General features: G+C 38.5%; 1 protein-coding gene across 1 annotated transcript in view; it reads left to right on the top strand.

Annotated features, from left to right (window-relative positions):
- Positions 1 to 15,268, top strand: part of LOC121654514 (glutamate receptor 1-like) — a 157,111-nt gene that overhangs the window by 118,423 nt on the left and 23,420 nt on the right. Inside the window, exons 12-15 of the mRNA XM_042008688.1 lie at positions 525 to 645; positions 1,039 to 1,174; positions 8,183 to 8,381; positions 14,468 to 14,715. Of these exons, the coding sequence (XP_041864622.1) occupies positions 525 to 645; positions 1,039 to 1,174; positions 8,183 to 8,381; positions 14,468 to 14,715 (704 nt within the window). The remainder of the gene's footprint in view (positions 1 to 524; positions 646 to 1,038; positions 1,175 to 8,182; positions 8,382 to 14,467; positions 14,716 to 15,268) is intronic.

Genomic DNA, 15,268 nt, shown 5'->3' with positions numbered 1-15,268 from the left:
GTTGTTTGGCGTTCAGATCCACAAACCAGAGAACAGCGATGGAGAAAAGAAGAAGGAAACCCATCCCCCCCAGAGGAGCAGTGTTTGCTCCTGGTTGAATCAGATAACCATGAACACGATTCCTGCTCCATCCGATCTGTAGCGTTTAACTAATTCACCATCACCCAGTGTTTGGAGAACATTTCTCTGGCCTCTTCTGTCCACCATCGTTTCCTCTCCTCTCTTCCCTGCTCTTCACAGATCTCACCTCAGGAGCTCTCTGAAGAGCTGAGATTCTTTAGGAATACCTTTTATCTTTGCTGGAATCTACTCTTCACTTTTAGGGGAAATTCTAAGAAAACGTCATGACTCAGAGTTTGGCCCCCAGGAGCAACTCTGCTCTGGGAATCTTTAGGAATGTGGCCCCTGGTCTTGCATTTTTTTTATTATTACACTGATGCATACAACCTCAGAATTCAAATGTATAATCTTTTTTAAATTTCTGAAATCTAAGCAGAATAAAACACGAACTGTTGTTTTTCCAGGTGAGTCGTTTCAGTCCTTATGAGTGGAAGGGTGAAGACTCTGATGATGAAGATGAAACTGCCCCCTCTTCTTCCAGAAGAGCTCCGCCCATTTCTTCCTCTGAACTTCCTCATTCCCAAGGTATCTCATCATCATCATCATCATCATCATCACCCTCATCATCTTTTTTTTATGTCCCACCACCATCCCTTGTCTTTATTTGAATTATTTTCTTTTAATATTAAAATATTTCAGAAAATAAATAAATTTAAAGAACAATAAATAAAAATTATTTGAATTCTAGTAGGTGTATCCAACCTAACAGTGTAAAAAATGTGAAAGATAACAGGATAAAAAACAACGATTGATAAGACAAGAAGAGACAGGACAGACAAGATAAACTAACAAGAAGAAAAGAAAAGAAAATCTTCATCATCATCTTCACCACTTCAAACATCCTTTGGTACTATAACTCCTGCGATGTGGGGAACCAAACCTCAGCAGTAAGTTTTGGTTGTTTTTCCCCCCCATCAGGGCTGTCTCCATCTCAGAACCAGAACCAGCAGAAGGACAAAGACAACCCAGAGTACACCAATGATTTTGGGATCTTTAATTCTCTCTGGTTCTCTCTCGGGGCCTTCATGCAACAGGGCTGTGACATCTCCCCCAGGTAAAGACACCTGGACAAACAACCACATCGTCAGCTATGGGTGGACACACACACAAACACACACACACACATTATCATGGGACGTCAGATTGTGTGTGACGTGCATGCGAGTGTGTGGCGTGTTGCAGGCGTGTTCAGGCCTGAGGCCGTTTCTATTCTGGACGTGCTGCTCTGTGTTTCAGTCAACATGTGAGCCAACGTTCCTACAAGTGAGTTGTTTATAGGAAGTGACCTCATTAAAGAAATGTTGTCCAAATGTCCTGATACCACACACACACATACGCTGCAGCTTTAGTAGCATACAGGTGTGTGTGTAAGGGATCAGAGGTTGTGTTCTGCCAGTGAATGTGAATATTTTCTTCTTATTATAATCTGAACATATATCTTAATCTTCCTGTTCACTGAACTTTATCTACGGACCTCACCTCCTCTGTGTGGCTCACATCCTCTTTCAGCCAATAAGGACACTCGAAGTTAATGCAAACACAACCCAAAGTCAGAAACATTCATAAAACCTCAGTGATGCTTGTATTTACTTTGACGCTCATTCCTTAGCAGGCAGCATGAACCAGGGATATTTCATGCTTTGTCTCATCAGATAGATTTACTTTGTTCAGGTTCCTTCATTTCTGGATTTCAGGCTATTTGCAGCAATAAATCCTTTCCAGTTTGCAATCTTTCCTTCCTTATCAGCACTTACTATGATCTGACATTGAACATACCAAACTATGAAGAGTTATTTAGTCCCATTCTTCTTGTCTGGAGGGCTGCAGCAGTACAGTCCCACAGTCTCATTATGCTTTTTAGAATAGCAGCTGGTGGGGATTGTTACTGATGACGAGGACAGGTCTGACTCAACACAACGATCTGGTCTCAGCCATAGGGCCGGTTGTTCAAACGTAATTCTAGCGGATTTCAGTTATCAGAATCAGATCTTGAAAATGTGTTGTTCAAAACGGAAATCCGAATTCCAAAATCCACTTGGATCACGTAATCCAATCCTAGTTGTTATCCAAATAAAACCCTTAATTTGGGTTGTTCAAAACATTTAAGTAGAAACCAGATAACTTTGATCCAAAAAAACAGGATTATCCTGATCCCAATAGAGGGCAGGATTACAAGGAAGATTTCAGAAAGAAACTGCGGTACAGCCTAACAGCTGATCAAATAATAGAACTCTTTATTCTAAATATGCTTATATTTGTATTTTACACCTGACTTAACCGTTACAGTGATAAAGTAGTTAACATAGGGACAGGCTCCTATTAAGTCTTTCAGTGTAGTAAAATAAAATGGTAAAATAGCACAAAGTAAAAATAAAAACATGACATTATCATGTCCCCACGAAGTAAATACCAAACGGATCCAATAACAAACACAAACATAATATTCCATTTTCCCGTTATTCATCACAGCATAATCAGAGGAGAACCTGTCAAAAAATGAAATTTCTAACGTTTGCATCCCTCTTTACACGTTCCGTCCCTCGTTCTGACAGGATATCAGAGGTTGGTCAGGTACTTCCACACGGTGCATCATTAACATGTCACAAAGAGGGAGATTCCGCCTGGTAGCAATGTTATGCAGGACAATACATGCACGTATTATGTTACATGCTCCCTGTGGTTCCACTCGCAAAGCATGCAAACCGTCTCTTCTACCTGCTGTTCTTCACACGGCCGGCAGTGAACACTGATCTACATGCTGGAAATCTGGATTACGTGATCCTGAAAAACAGGATTTTGGATCAGGGTGATCCAATCCTATTTTGCTTTGAACAACCAGGATAAAAGTAAGCCGGATTACATGATCCACCGTCCTGAAAAAATGGATTACGAAATCCGGATAACTTTTATCTTGATAAAATTTTTTAACAATCAGTCCCTACAGATAGCGTCACTATTGAAGGTCAAATGCATTGATATACACTGACAACCCAGATTTTGATTGAATTTAATTCTGATGTTATAATTAGACATGTACATCCCTAAATTAAACTAGACAGTACCAAACTCAGCTCAACTAAATAATGATGCTGATGAAGAAAGGAAACCAAACACTATTTAAACTGAGGAAGCTAATGGTGATTAGTTAGCAGAAACCAGGTGTGACAGAAAACAGGACTAACTATGAACATGGAAACAAAGAGAGGAAATGGGCATCAAACAGAGCCTAAAATTATCAATTTCAAAATATAACCCCCAAAAAAAATTTAACCATCTTTATTTTATATTTTATGTTGCAGCTCACGAGCAAACATGTTAACATACGGGGGAATCTAATCTATCCAACAGCATTTTTCCTTCATGTCCTGTCACACAAGGTCACCTTTAGATGAGCTGTTAGGACTGCAGGGCTGAACCGGATCAGGGTGTGTTTGATGTGATTTGTGCAAATGCACTGGATGATCATGTGATGTAGGAACGCCTGCAGGCAGGGTTTCTCAGTTTTACTAACAACACCTACTGTACAGCAGGAAACAAGAATGATGTGATGTGTCCACAGATTCTGCAGCGAGCTTCTGCACATGTTCCAGCTCTGACGTCACTTTGTGAGAAGTTTCCCTGAGCAGCTGTTTTTTATAAGTGATGATTTTTGTTTTTTATGGTTTCAGAAATCTGTGTATATATATATATATATATATATATATATATATATATATATATATATATATATATAACAAACTGCTAAATCAGACCACCGGAGATTTATCTGTTCATGCATATTTACCACTACAGTGGTCTTTGTACATATTTTGTTAAATTCAATGGGAAAATATGTCCAAACTTTTGACTGTGACTGTGCATGCGTACATCATCATGATGTATAAACGATAAACAGAACAAGAAAATAATGAAGCTATATCTTTTATGTTATATAAATATGATAGCTTGTAGTGGTTTGTTAATTGAGGATGTTGGGGCACCATCCCCATCAACAAGGCCACCGCCCTATAACATAAATTAATTAGATAATGCAACATTACTCACCCAGCGAGCCTGCTTGTGTCTGGTTACTAATCTGTCAGCATTAATTAAGAACTGGTTGTATTAGGTTAATAACTTCCTGTATAAATATATAAGTTTTATGGGTGGGGGGGGCACTGGCCACATGGGTGTGTATGTGAGACCTAAATTTTTGGCAAACATGTGACCTGAGGCTGCTTTCTCATTGGTCTAGTAAAGATTCGGCCCAGAATGGCATTCCTCTACATCCGTGGCCAATCAGCATTGCTTTAAGTTCTTTATTTATCCAATGGGACTGATTTTCCACCTGTCAATCCAAATCACTCCTCGGTGTCCAAATGCGGCAGCATCATGGAGTTGAACAGATGATGACCAGACCAATGTGAATAGGTCTTAAGGACAAAATGTAAACACTGTAGAAGTAACTAAAGAAAAGTAGGTAATTTATTTAAGTAAAATCATTTCACATGGGGTTCATGTGGAAAAACAAGGAGGATAAATTATCTTGACCCAAAATAAATGCATTTAAAAATTCCAGCAGCAGGGAAGTAGCCAAGGACAAAGTTTGACCTGAGGCTACCCCCACCACCACCATCACCATCGCCACCGCCACCACACACACACACACATACACACACACACACACACACACACACACACACACACACATACACACACACCACCACCTGTTCAGGCGATTATTCTCATTGTACTACTGAGTATTAACTGACTGAAGCGTCAGGTAGGAAACACCTTGTGTGTAGTATAAATGCTAAAAGAAGAACGTTTAAAGCAAAAATAAATAATAATAAAATTTAAAGTTAAAAGGATGATGAGGCAGCCTGGATTCTTTGTTAGCATCATGGACAGAAAGATAAAACTTGTGTTCGTGTTGTTTCTGGTTTTTCTCTTGGTTGTGTTTACCCTTTATCTGAGCCGTAGAAATGTCCCTGTGCGTCTCAGAGAGTCTCAAAAGCTTAACCTGTGCTGACTCAAGCTGCTTCTTCTTCCTCCTCCTCTTCCTCTTTCATGTTTGTTTACTGTGAGGAGAAGCTGAGCAGAGTCAGAGAGAGGAGAAGCGTCTGACCTGCATGATTCTGTCATCTCGGTGTGGAAGCAGGAGTTTCTGTCTTCCTGTGTCACTGTAAACCGGGACAAGCTGTGTGCAACACAAGACTTTGCTGCTCTTAAATGCTCTTTTGTGTGTTTGATAGTTTTCTTTTTAAGAATCGGTGCTTCATAGAGACCACTGGAGCAGACTTGCGTGTGAATCCCACCACTGAGGCCAATTCAACATGCCTCTTGGTACAATGCCTGCAATGTGATACATTAACGATACACTGAACTGCCCTGCCGATACGATTCAACCCTTTTCGTGATGCGATTCATTAATGACTTTATACAATGTGATTCGGTTCAACACAATTCAAAGAATTCAAAGCCCACATCTAGGGCCTCATTTGCTTGAATAGCAAAGCAGACTACAGGTGGTGAACGTAGGGAAAAGGAGATGCGGCACACTAAACCTTCCACATTTATAAGAGAGTGCACACAGACATCCCACACCTGTTTCTATTTATAAATCAGAACCAACTCTAAAGTTGGCCTATAATCAATATTAATCAATATCATTTCTATGATGGTGCAGGAGGGGGAAAGAGGGAAGAAGCCGATTTTTTGGAATGTGAGACAATGATCCTGATGGACCACGATGAAAAACATAAAAAGGTTTTATTTGGTAGGGACAGTGTAGTCATCATCAGGGTCAGAAAGGCAGAGGAGGGCAGCAGGTGGTACATGCTGTCAACGCCATGTCAGAGGGAAGACATGCAGGATGGAGGAGGATGCAGTTCATTTATTCCTTTGTTTTGATTTTGAAAATGAGCATGTACAGATACAAGTTAGATTGGTAGCAGTTTATTTAGTGTTAAATAATATTTCTTCATACTTCCTGGGTGTTCCAGCGAGGTGGGCGGTGCTACAACTGCGGTTGGACAGGGTGAGGCTAAAGACTCCACCCAGCACTGCAGCAGCTGTGTCCTCAGAGGAAGTCCTGCAGGTGCAGAGGGACACCATCACCGCTATTAACCAGGTGGACAAGGAGTTGCGGGAAATAAAGACCGTCTGGATGGAAACTGGGACAACACTAAAAAAGGCTTATGAATAAATAAAAACTCCATGTGTTGCATGTTTCATAAACGTTCCATCTCTGCCGTTACAGAGACGCACCAGGAGGAACCACGCCGTCACTCCATCATAGTGTAATGCTAACATTACTGCCTGCAAGACTGATGTGCTTTAGCTGACACTATTTTAGTTAGCTGCGTTTTTCATCTTCCTTCTTAAAGAATCAACAAACTTTTGATTGAATTTCGTCTCTTTATGTTCTCTTCATGTTTGCTGTTTACTAACTGTGGCTGCGACACCTGGCTCTTGTATATTTTAATAACAGAAATAGTGATGATGCATTCAAGGTGGCTCGAAAACAAGGGGTGCAGAGGAGATGAACTATGTAATAATCAATGCAACCATGGGTTTTACCGATACACACTAAAATAGATACATCACGCATTTAGCTTGCAGCTTTATCCGATGCACACTGAAGCTACCAGTGCAGTCGCATCGCAAACGTGTGTCCATGACCTACGATGCAAATTGATGAATCTCTCCATCCCTTGTGCAGACACACCCACAGAGCAGACCAGTGATTTTCAACCTACCGGTCCTCAACCAGAAGCTTTCATTCAAGGAAGGACAGATTTATTTATTTGTAAATAGAAGCAGTCAAAGAAGAACTTCAACATGTAAAATCTACTTCATGAGTTAGTATAATGGTTTTTAAATGAGAAGAATCAAATAACACTTTAAAAACAAGTTTAAAAAAGGTAGGAATTCTGAAGGTAGATTAGTTAAATGTGATATAAAGTAAAGATTCTAAAGTAAAACAAATCAAACTTTCTCCCTGATCAATCAAACATTTAAATGAAAAAACACAATAGAAAGATCTTTGATCAAAAAACAGATGGAGCCAAAATCTGGATGCTGAGATTCAAATGCTCACATTTTTTAAAAAAAGGAAATATAAAGTCATTTCACATAAAAGACAGATGTTACATAGCATTATATGTACACATTAATATTATGATTATTATTCTATTGTTATAAATATGATGTTGTTAACTTTAATAGTATGATTATGCAGAGTATTGTCATTTTTATTGTTTTATGAGAATATGAGGTATGGCCAAGTCTTTATTCGTAATAATGCCTGTGATTGTGGAATGTGTAGTATCCATGATATTTGTTAAAGGCAAAAGAGAGAGAGTCGAAAGAGAAAAACAGAGAGTGTTCTTCCTCCCCTCCCCCCCTCGGAGAGTTTTCAGGCAGGTTGCCGGTTTGACCCCCCCACTCTCCCACCCCAACCCCTGCAGTTTCAGGCATTTTTCAAATTCGGCAGTGGGTGGAGTTATGCTTCAAAAAGAAATTAGTTTAAAGTTACTCACAGTGAATGAAACTACCAACTCTAATAGAGCACTTTGTTGCAAAATATTTGCATTTCAGTCTTGTCTTTACTCGGTAGAAGAGTATTTTATTTAATCTTTTTTTGTTGCTTTTTTACTTTCTCACATTAAACATGCAGCAGTTCTCTATGATTAATAACACTTGGAGAGATCTAAGCGTCATCTGCATAGTGATGATAGATGTGGCATGGGGGGAATCTCATGCCACATAGGCATGGAGTTCTCCTAGAATTGATCCCTGTGGGACTCCGTACATCATGATGTTTAGTCCTCAGATTTATAAGTGGAGAATTTTCTATTTGATTACAGAAGAAAAATCTGTGCTATCAGCTGTAACTGTGGAGCTGAAAAGCACTTAACTCCTCATCATAGAACAGCTGGATAAAAAGTTTAATGGATAAATGTCCGATGTTTGAAGCGACGAAGAGAACTGAGAATGGCATCTTCAAACCTTACAAATCTAAGGAGACAAACCAGCTGATGGCTGATGTTCCTGAACTCCTTCATTTTTTTCTCTTCAGGTCTCTCTCAGGTCGAATTGTGGGAGGAGTTTGGTGGTTTTTCACCCTCATCATCATCTCCTCATACACAGCCAACTTGGCAGCCTTCCTCACAGTGGAGAGGATGGTTTCCCCAATAGAGAGCGCAGAGGATCTAGCCAAGCAGACAGAGATCGCCTATGGGACGCTGGACGGTGGCTCCACCAAAGAGTTCTTCAGGGTGACAACACATCCCTTCTCTTTCTTTCTGTTATGAGTTTATAATACTTGCTATTGCTATTCTCAGACTTTTTGGGACTGGGGACCACTTGCAGGAGAGATCATTTGTCAGGGATTCCCATCATTCCCATAATCATTTTATTTGAAACTTTTCAACTTCATTTAACTCAACTTGAAATGAACTTATACAAATTGCATTTAAGTACTTTTAAACGGGTTAATTTGTATTTGAATTTGAAGTTGACCTCACCACATTTTTCTTTTTCATGTAACAGATCTTAAAACTTTCAGAAGTCAACTGTAGCGGTAAGATCCAAATCAACCCAGTTATTTATTTATTTACTTATTTGTTTTATTTATTTAAGAAAGAAAAAGTAAAACTTACTAAGGGGTTAAATTTTAAGATCATTGCATTACTGACCCTTTTCCAAATTATTGGCAAAAATTGAAGAAAATCAAAAGAACACTGTTAGTAATTAAGTCCTGTCAATAATATTTAGTTTTTCAAAGATTTATGACTAAAATCACACATCACCAATAACACACTGAATCAGTATAATGGTATGAAAGGGTGAGTAGAGAGCAGTGTTATTTTTGTCAGCCATAACCATGAAGAATTCATTTCGTTTACGAACCTTCTTTTTATGACGACAACGAGACGGTGACGAGCTAAACATGGCTCTCTCATGACAAAAACATGACAAGGCCTTTGTGAAATTTCGTTGACGAGACAAAAATATCAAGGGCTGATTGTTTGACATTAAAAATGCACGACATTCCTGCCTATTGTGAGCACAATCTGTCAGTCAGCAACGCAGATGCACCTTGGCCGATTAATCGCAATTAATTGCATTGTTACTCGCAAAATGTCTCTTTCCTTTAAGAGAAGGCCTACGACTATATAAAGAAAATGCAGTAAATTTTGGTTTACAAACACTACATCAGGGGTCTTAAGCTGCGACTCTGGAGCCACAAGTGTATCTTTGGACCTTCCACAATCCCTCTAAATACGTGGCTAAAATGTTTTTTTTTAATCTATCTTTCTTGTCATTAGGTTGGAAACCAGGGACTTATTTTTCTTTTACTTTACATAATTTTCCACAAATATCTACATCCCTTAGAAGAAAATCTGTTTACCCTCTTTTTTTTTTAATAAAGGTTTATGTTTTTCTTTATTTTAAAACCTAAAAACAGAAATAGAAATGTGGTTCTTCAAAAATAACAAATGTCCTATGGTGGCTCTTTATTAATAATATATATATATATATTAAGTTGCCTTTTTGAAAAGTTCTTGTAACATTTGTGTCTCTAGGAGTTTTATTTAGCTGGCTGAGGGAAAATGGCTCTTTGGATTGGAAAGGCTGCAGACCCCTGCACTAAACACATAAACAGGTTTAGCAGTAGTTTTCTCTTTGAACACCAACAGATAAAATATTTCTTCATATATAAAATCAAATATTTATGAGAAAGAAGGATGAAATGTTCAGGATTTTCTAACTAAAAGGTAAAAAGTCAGCAGGATGAATTTAAAGCTGTGAAGCTGCTTCCTTCTAAACACAGAAGGAACAATATGTGATGAATATCAGCATCAGGTGAACAGACAGAAAGCAGGATGACAATCTCACAGCTTCTAGATGGTGAGGAGAGAGAAATATTCACAATATGCACAATAACTTCCATCCATGCACCTTCAGTGCTTCATTAACCAGGTTTCTGGCCTATAATTTTTCTAATCTTTCATTCTTAGCTTGACTGTTTAGCTTAACACCTCTACACCTGCAGCCTCTGCTACCGGGAGTTTAGGGGTTAACATCTCGTTTCCGGGTGTAGTGTCAGATGTGTAAATGTAAACATTTGTGGTATCCACAGAAAGTCCAGAATATCAGCTAACATCTTTGCAAAACCATTTCTATGACCACCAAACACAGTTAAGACAACAAACAATTCGAAAACCAGGTACACAAAGTCTGAAAAATATGTAAACTTAAGTTACAAGTTAGTGAATCTACTCAACACATGAACACACACTTTCAGTAAATGACTCTTCTACTGAAAGCTCACATCACAGCTGAAAGTTTCATCTCGCTATGACCAAGATTCCCCGAACCAGAGGCAGAAGAAGGCCCAATTTGTGCTTCACGTTTGTAAAAGTCAGAAAACGTCTTACCTTTGCTGTCTTACATAAATGAAAGTCGCATTTATTTAAATAAATAAATAAATAAAAAGTTTCTCATTGTCTTTGGGGAGCAGTTTCCCATCCAAAAATCATGATGTTCTGCCATCTGCATGGGTTTTGGACAGACAAGGAGAAACGTCGGTTTCTTAAGTTCCAGACAGAAAACGTCTCTTCATTTTAATAAACCCTCTCCCTGCTGATTACATCAGACGCACCTCTGCAGCAGGGAAGAGAGACATGGACGCCATGTTTCTGTGATAAAAGCTAGCGGCCAACAAAAAAACCCCCAAAAATTTAATGCGCGATTTAAAAAATTAACGGCGTTAATTAATTGTTGCGTTAACGTGCGATTAATGCATTAACGTGCCCAGCCCTACCAATTATTGATGAAAATAATCAAACAACAAGCTCACAATGTGTTGCTATATGTTGAACTTATACATCTACTATTTTCTTGTGTGACATTTTTGTTTGATGAAGTAGGGCATCAATTGATGAAAAACGGTAAAATATAGAAATAAAAGGTTTCTGCCCAACAGTATAGTTAAGTATAGCACGGCAGCTTTGCATCCCTGTTGATGGGAAAGTCTCGGCTAAAGCTATCAGTCTGGTAAAGGATCTGGGGCCTTATTTATCAAGCTGGAGTAGGTACAAATACCGGCATACGCCAAATATAGTCAACTTTTGGGATTTATAAAAACCAAACTTGACAGGAAAATGTTCCTATTTCCACGGCAACTCTAACCCAGGCGTACGCACAAAATCTGGGAAAATGGGAAACTGCGACACCAATGGTACAGAATAAAATTGAGGAAATGCTGTGAAATGTGAGACATTTGTGCACAATCCACTATTACCTTTCATACCACATTTTAGACATTAAAGCTGTTTGCAGAAACAAAGACGCACATTCGATATTAATTCTCACGGGGGAAAAAATGGATTTTCAGGAACGAGGGAGACGATTTTAATAAGAACCTCAACCACTTAAATATGTTCTGTCATTGTGAAACAAAACTTCCATGTTATAAAATCCATTCAGCTAAATAAGGTGACAGTCTGCTGATAGCATGTAGCAGTCAGTGTTAAAAGTAGGTTTGGTCAATCATTCCAGCAGAGTGGGACACAGACTGGAGGCTGGAGGTCTAGAAGTAATGCTTCCTTTTATTTATTAATTCTTACACAATGCTTTTTTTAAATTGTTGACCCAATTTCTGTCAAGATGGTCTTTATTTCCCGCAATTCCTTGTCCACCTGGTTAATAGCGGTGATTGTGTCTCTCTGCACCGCCTGCCCAGCTGGAGCCCGCCCACCCAGCTGGAGCCCCGCCCACCCAACTGGAGCACCCAGCAACTAGAAAGAAATAGTATTTAACACTAAATAAACTGCTGCCAATCCTAGAGAGTTGATTCTGATTTATAAACAGAAACAGGTGTAGGACGTGCGTGTGCAGGCTTTTATAAATCTGAAAGTAGAAGTGGGTAGCATTCGCTTTTTACGCAGCAGACGCCACCTGCAGTTTGCTTTACTATACACAGTTTGATAAATAAGGCCTCTGGTTATTATGCAAAAGCATTAAGGTTAACTTGTTTTATGAATTGCAATAACCTGTCAACCTTGGTTTCACTTTTTAATACGTATTTTTGACCTAAATTAATTTGTTTAAAGACGAATACTTTTTTTTTCAGTTGACTAAAGCTAGACTAAAACCTATTTGAGTTTTTGTCGACTAGAACTGGACTTAAACTATCAAACTTTGAAATGACTAAAATGCGACTAAAACTATCAACCATTTTTGTCCTGAAGACTAAAACTAAGACTAAAACTGAGATACCTGCCAAAAACAACACTGGTAGGGAGAGGTTTCTTTTTACTTGGAGTGATGGATTACAAACTCTAAGATCATCCTCCAGTTGTAAACAGTTCTGTATTTATTTACAACAAGTAACAGAGGTAAGCAGTAAGAAAGGAAACCAACATTTCTACATGACCTCAGTAGTGAGATTGGAAAACCATGAATGAATAAATGAATGAATGCTTGTTTAACATGACACAAAAAAATAACAAAACCAGTAAAGTAAGCAAAAACAAAACCAAAAGGACAAAGATAATCATAACACCAAACATGCTTAAAAAGGAGCAGGAAGGAGTGCAAGCTTATATACTCCTACCTCTTCTCCACTATCAAACATTTGTCAGTATTACTTCCTGTTTAGAATTAATCCATATCCTGGATACAGTTTGAAATATATTTCTATTTATATGAACAAAGTAAACCAAAACAAAATCTATGCTTATTTACAAAAACATATGCAAATACATACATGTCCATATACACACAAATAATTAGAAAGTGAAGCTCCAAAGTCCTTCCTCATGTCCTGGAAAACAGAAGCATATTCTTGAAACTCATTGTGATGTGTTCATGTTCGGACCTTGCTCTAGACTCTGACTCAGTCTGTTCCACAGCTTCACTCTATACACGAAGACACCAAGATGTTTTAAATTTAGATCCCCTCTCAAATTACAACCCCCTTCTCTTTTAAAAAAAATATTTTCTGGGAATTTGTTGTTTATTGTGCAGTGTTAAAATGAACCAGATCTTGTAAATCTTTATATTTTAGATTTTAAGAAAAGTTGATTTGTATGACCTTTGTAACCAGTTATGTATAATTCGTATGGCCCTTTTTTGCAGTATAGACAACGATGACGATAATGAACATTTATATGTACAGTATTACTACAGTCTGCTACACAGCAGTTCAAATAAGGTGAAACCATAGAAGAGTAAAGGATGTAAAGAGTGGGAGGGCCAAAAGCCTGAATATTTAACCTGCTGAAACTGGACTTTTTGTCCTGTCACTGGACTTCCAACAGTTTCTTTTCTGCTTTACCTGTGAGGTAATCTGCCACCACGTGTTGAAGCAGTTGGATTTATTAACATATTCACTGTGTTGCTAGTTACATGCTAATCCGCAGCTGGTATAGTGCAGGAGATGAGTCCTGCACAGACCGAGTTATAAGTGATAGATTTTCATGACTGGTCATCAACATATCATTTTCTTATCGCTCCCAATCCAACATAGGGCAAGTTTATTGGTTCAGTATGTTTAATTGCCACAGGTGTCCCAATATGTAGTCATTCACCAACTGAAATAGAGGCTATAACTTTATATATTTATTTATATTGCGGACCCCAAACTATGACTCATTGATTTCTGGGGGTCCAGGGATCCCACTTTAAGAATAGTGGTTGTAGAGTACCACACAGTCTTGATCCACCCTTAATTTCTTGGGGTATTCAAAAAAGCGAGATGGAAAAATTGTCTCATTGTTAAGAAAAAATGTGAGCAAATTGATAATAAAATTCATTACCTTCATGGTAACATAATCTGTGTTTTAGTTTTCATAAAGACTGAGAAAACTTTGCAAAAGCTGAGCTTTAAATGTAGACACAGGAAGCAGCACATGCACTGAAACCAGAAGTGGGCCCAGTATTAAGCCTTGAGTTACACTACAGGTTAAAGAGGCTGTAAAAAGACCGCATCTACAAGGATGAAACTAAACTAACAAATATTTAGCTTGTTTCTTCTTCTTCTGCAGTGGGTTTAGGGCACAGACATCAGCTTATATTCACAAACCTGTGGGACTGAATCAGGGATGTCAAACTTTAGTTCTCAGGGATTCCTGTCCTGCAGGTTTTAGATGTTTCCAGCTCCAACTCATTTGATTCGAATCAAATTGATCAGCCTGTTGTGAAGTTCTTTACAATGCACCTTTCAATTTAGCCAGATATGTTGAAAGAGAGAAACATCTAAAACCTGCAGGACCTTCTAGGGAATGGAGTTTGACACCCCTGGACTGGATGAGGACATATATGATGTCTTTTTGGTTCTTTATTCTTCCTTTAGCGGTCAAAGATTGCTGTGTTCGAGAAGATGTGGTCATACATGCGCAGTGCAGACCCATCAGTGTTTGTGAAAAACACCAATGAGGGAGTGATACGAGTCAGGAAGTCAAAGGGGAAGTACGCTTACCTGCTGGAGTCCGCCATGAATGAGTACATCGAGCAGAGGAAGCCCTGCGACACCATGAAAGTAGGAGGTAACCTGGATTCTAAAGGCTACGGAGTGGCCACGCCCAAAGGATCGCCCCTCAGGTAAACTCTGAGTGTCTGGACTGGGGACATCACTGCGGGGTTCATGTTGTCCTGTTTTGTCTGTTTTTTGTGGGAACAGCTTAAAATATTTAGGAGGATGTTCCTCAATTAAAATGAATTAAACAGGGCTCCAGAACAAATTTATTTCTTATGAATAATTGGCTGGTAGAATCAAAGTTATCACTAATCTTCAGCCAATAATTAAGGCAGCTCTGCAGCGCCCCCTTGTGTGTGGACACCAACACCTACAACTTCTTCACACCTGAAACTAATTAAATAACAAAGATTAAGTTCTGGATCATAAGATGTGATTCTAAAATCACAAAGAGACTTGTGGTATGAAGTATGAATGTAACATATACATATGATACATATATTATTACAAATCACTTCTAACAGCAAGCATCAAGTGTACATTAAAGGTATTAGAAAAAAAAAAAAAAAAAAAAAGCTTTTGTCTTCACCAAAAAATGTTTACTTTTACAGCCCCAGGAAAAGACTACTATATATAAAACCTCATGTTTAACCCACAACATTTCTGTCATGTTCACAT

The sequence above is a fragment of the Melanotaenia boesemani genome, chromosome 15 (assembly GCF_017639745.1).
Source record: "Melanotaenia boesemani isolate fMelBoe1 chromosome 15, fMelBoe1.pri, whole genome shotgun sequence".
Taxonomy (NCBI): domain Eukaryota; kingdom Metazoa; phylum Chordata; class Actinopteri; order Atheriniformes; family Melanotaeniidae; genus Melanotaenia; species Melanotaenia boesemani.
This window is presented reverse-complemented; position numbering and strand designations above follow the sequence as displayed.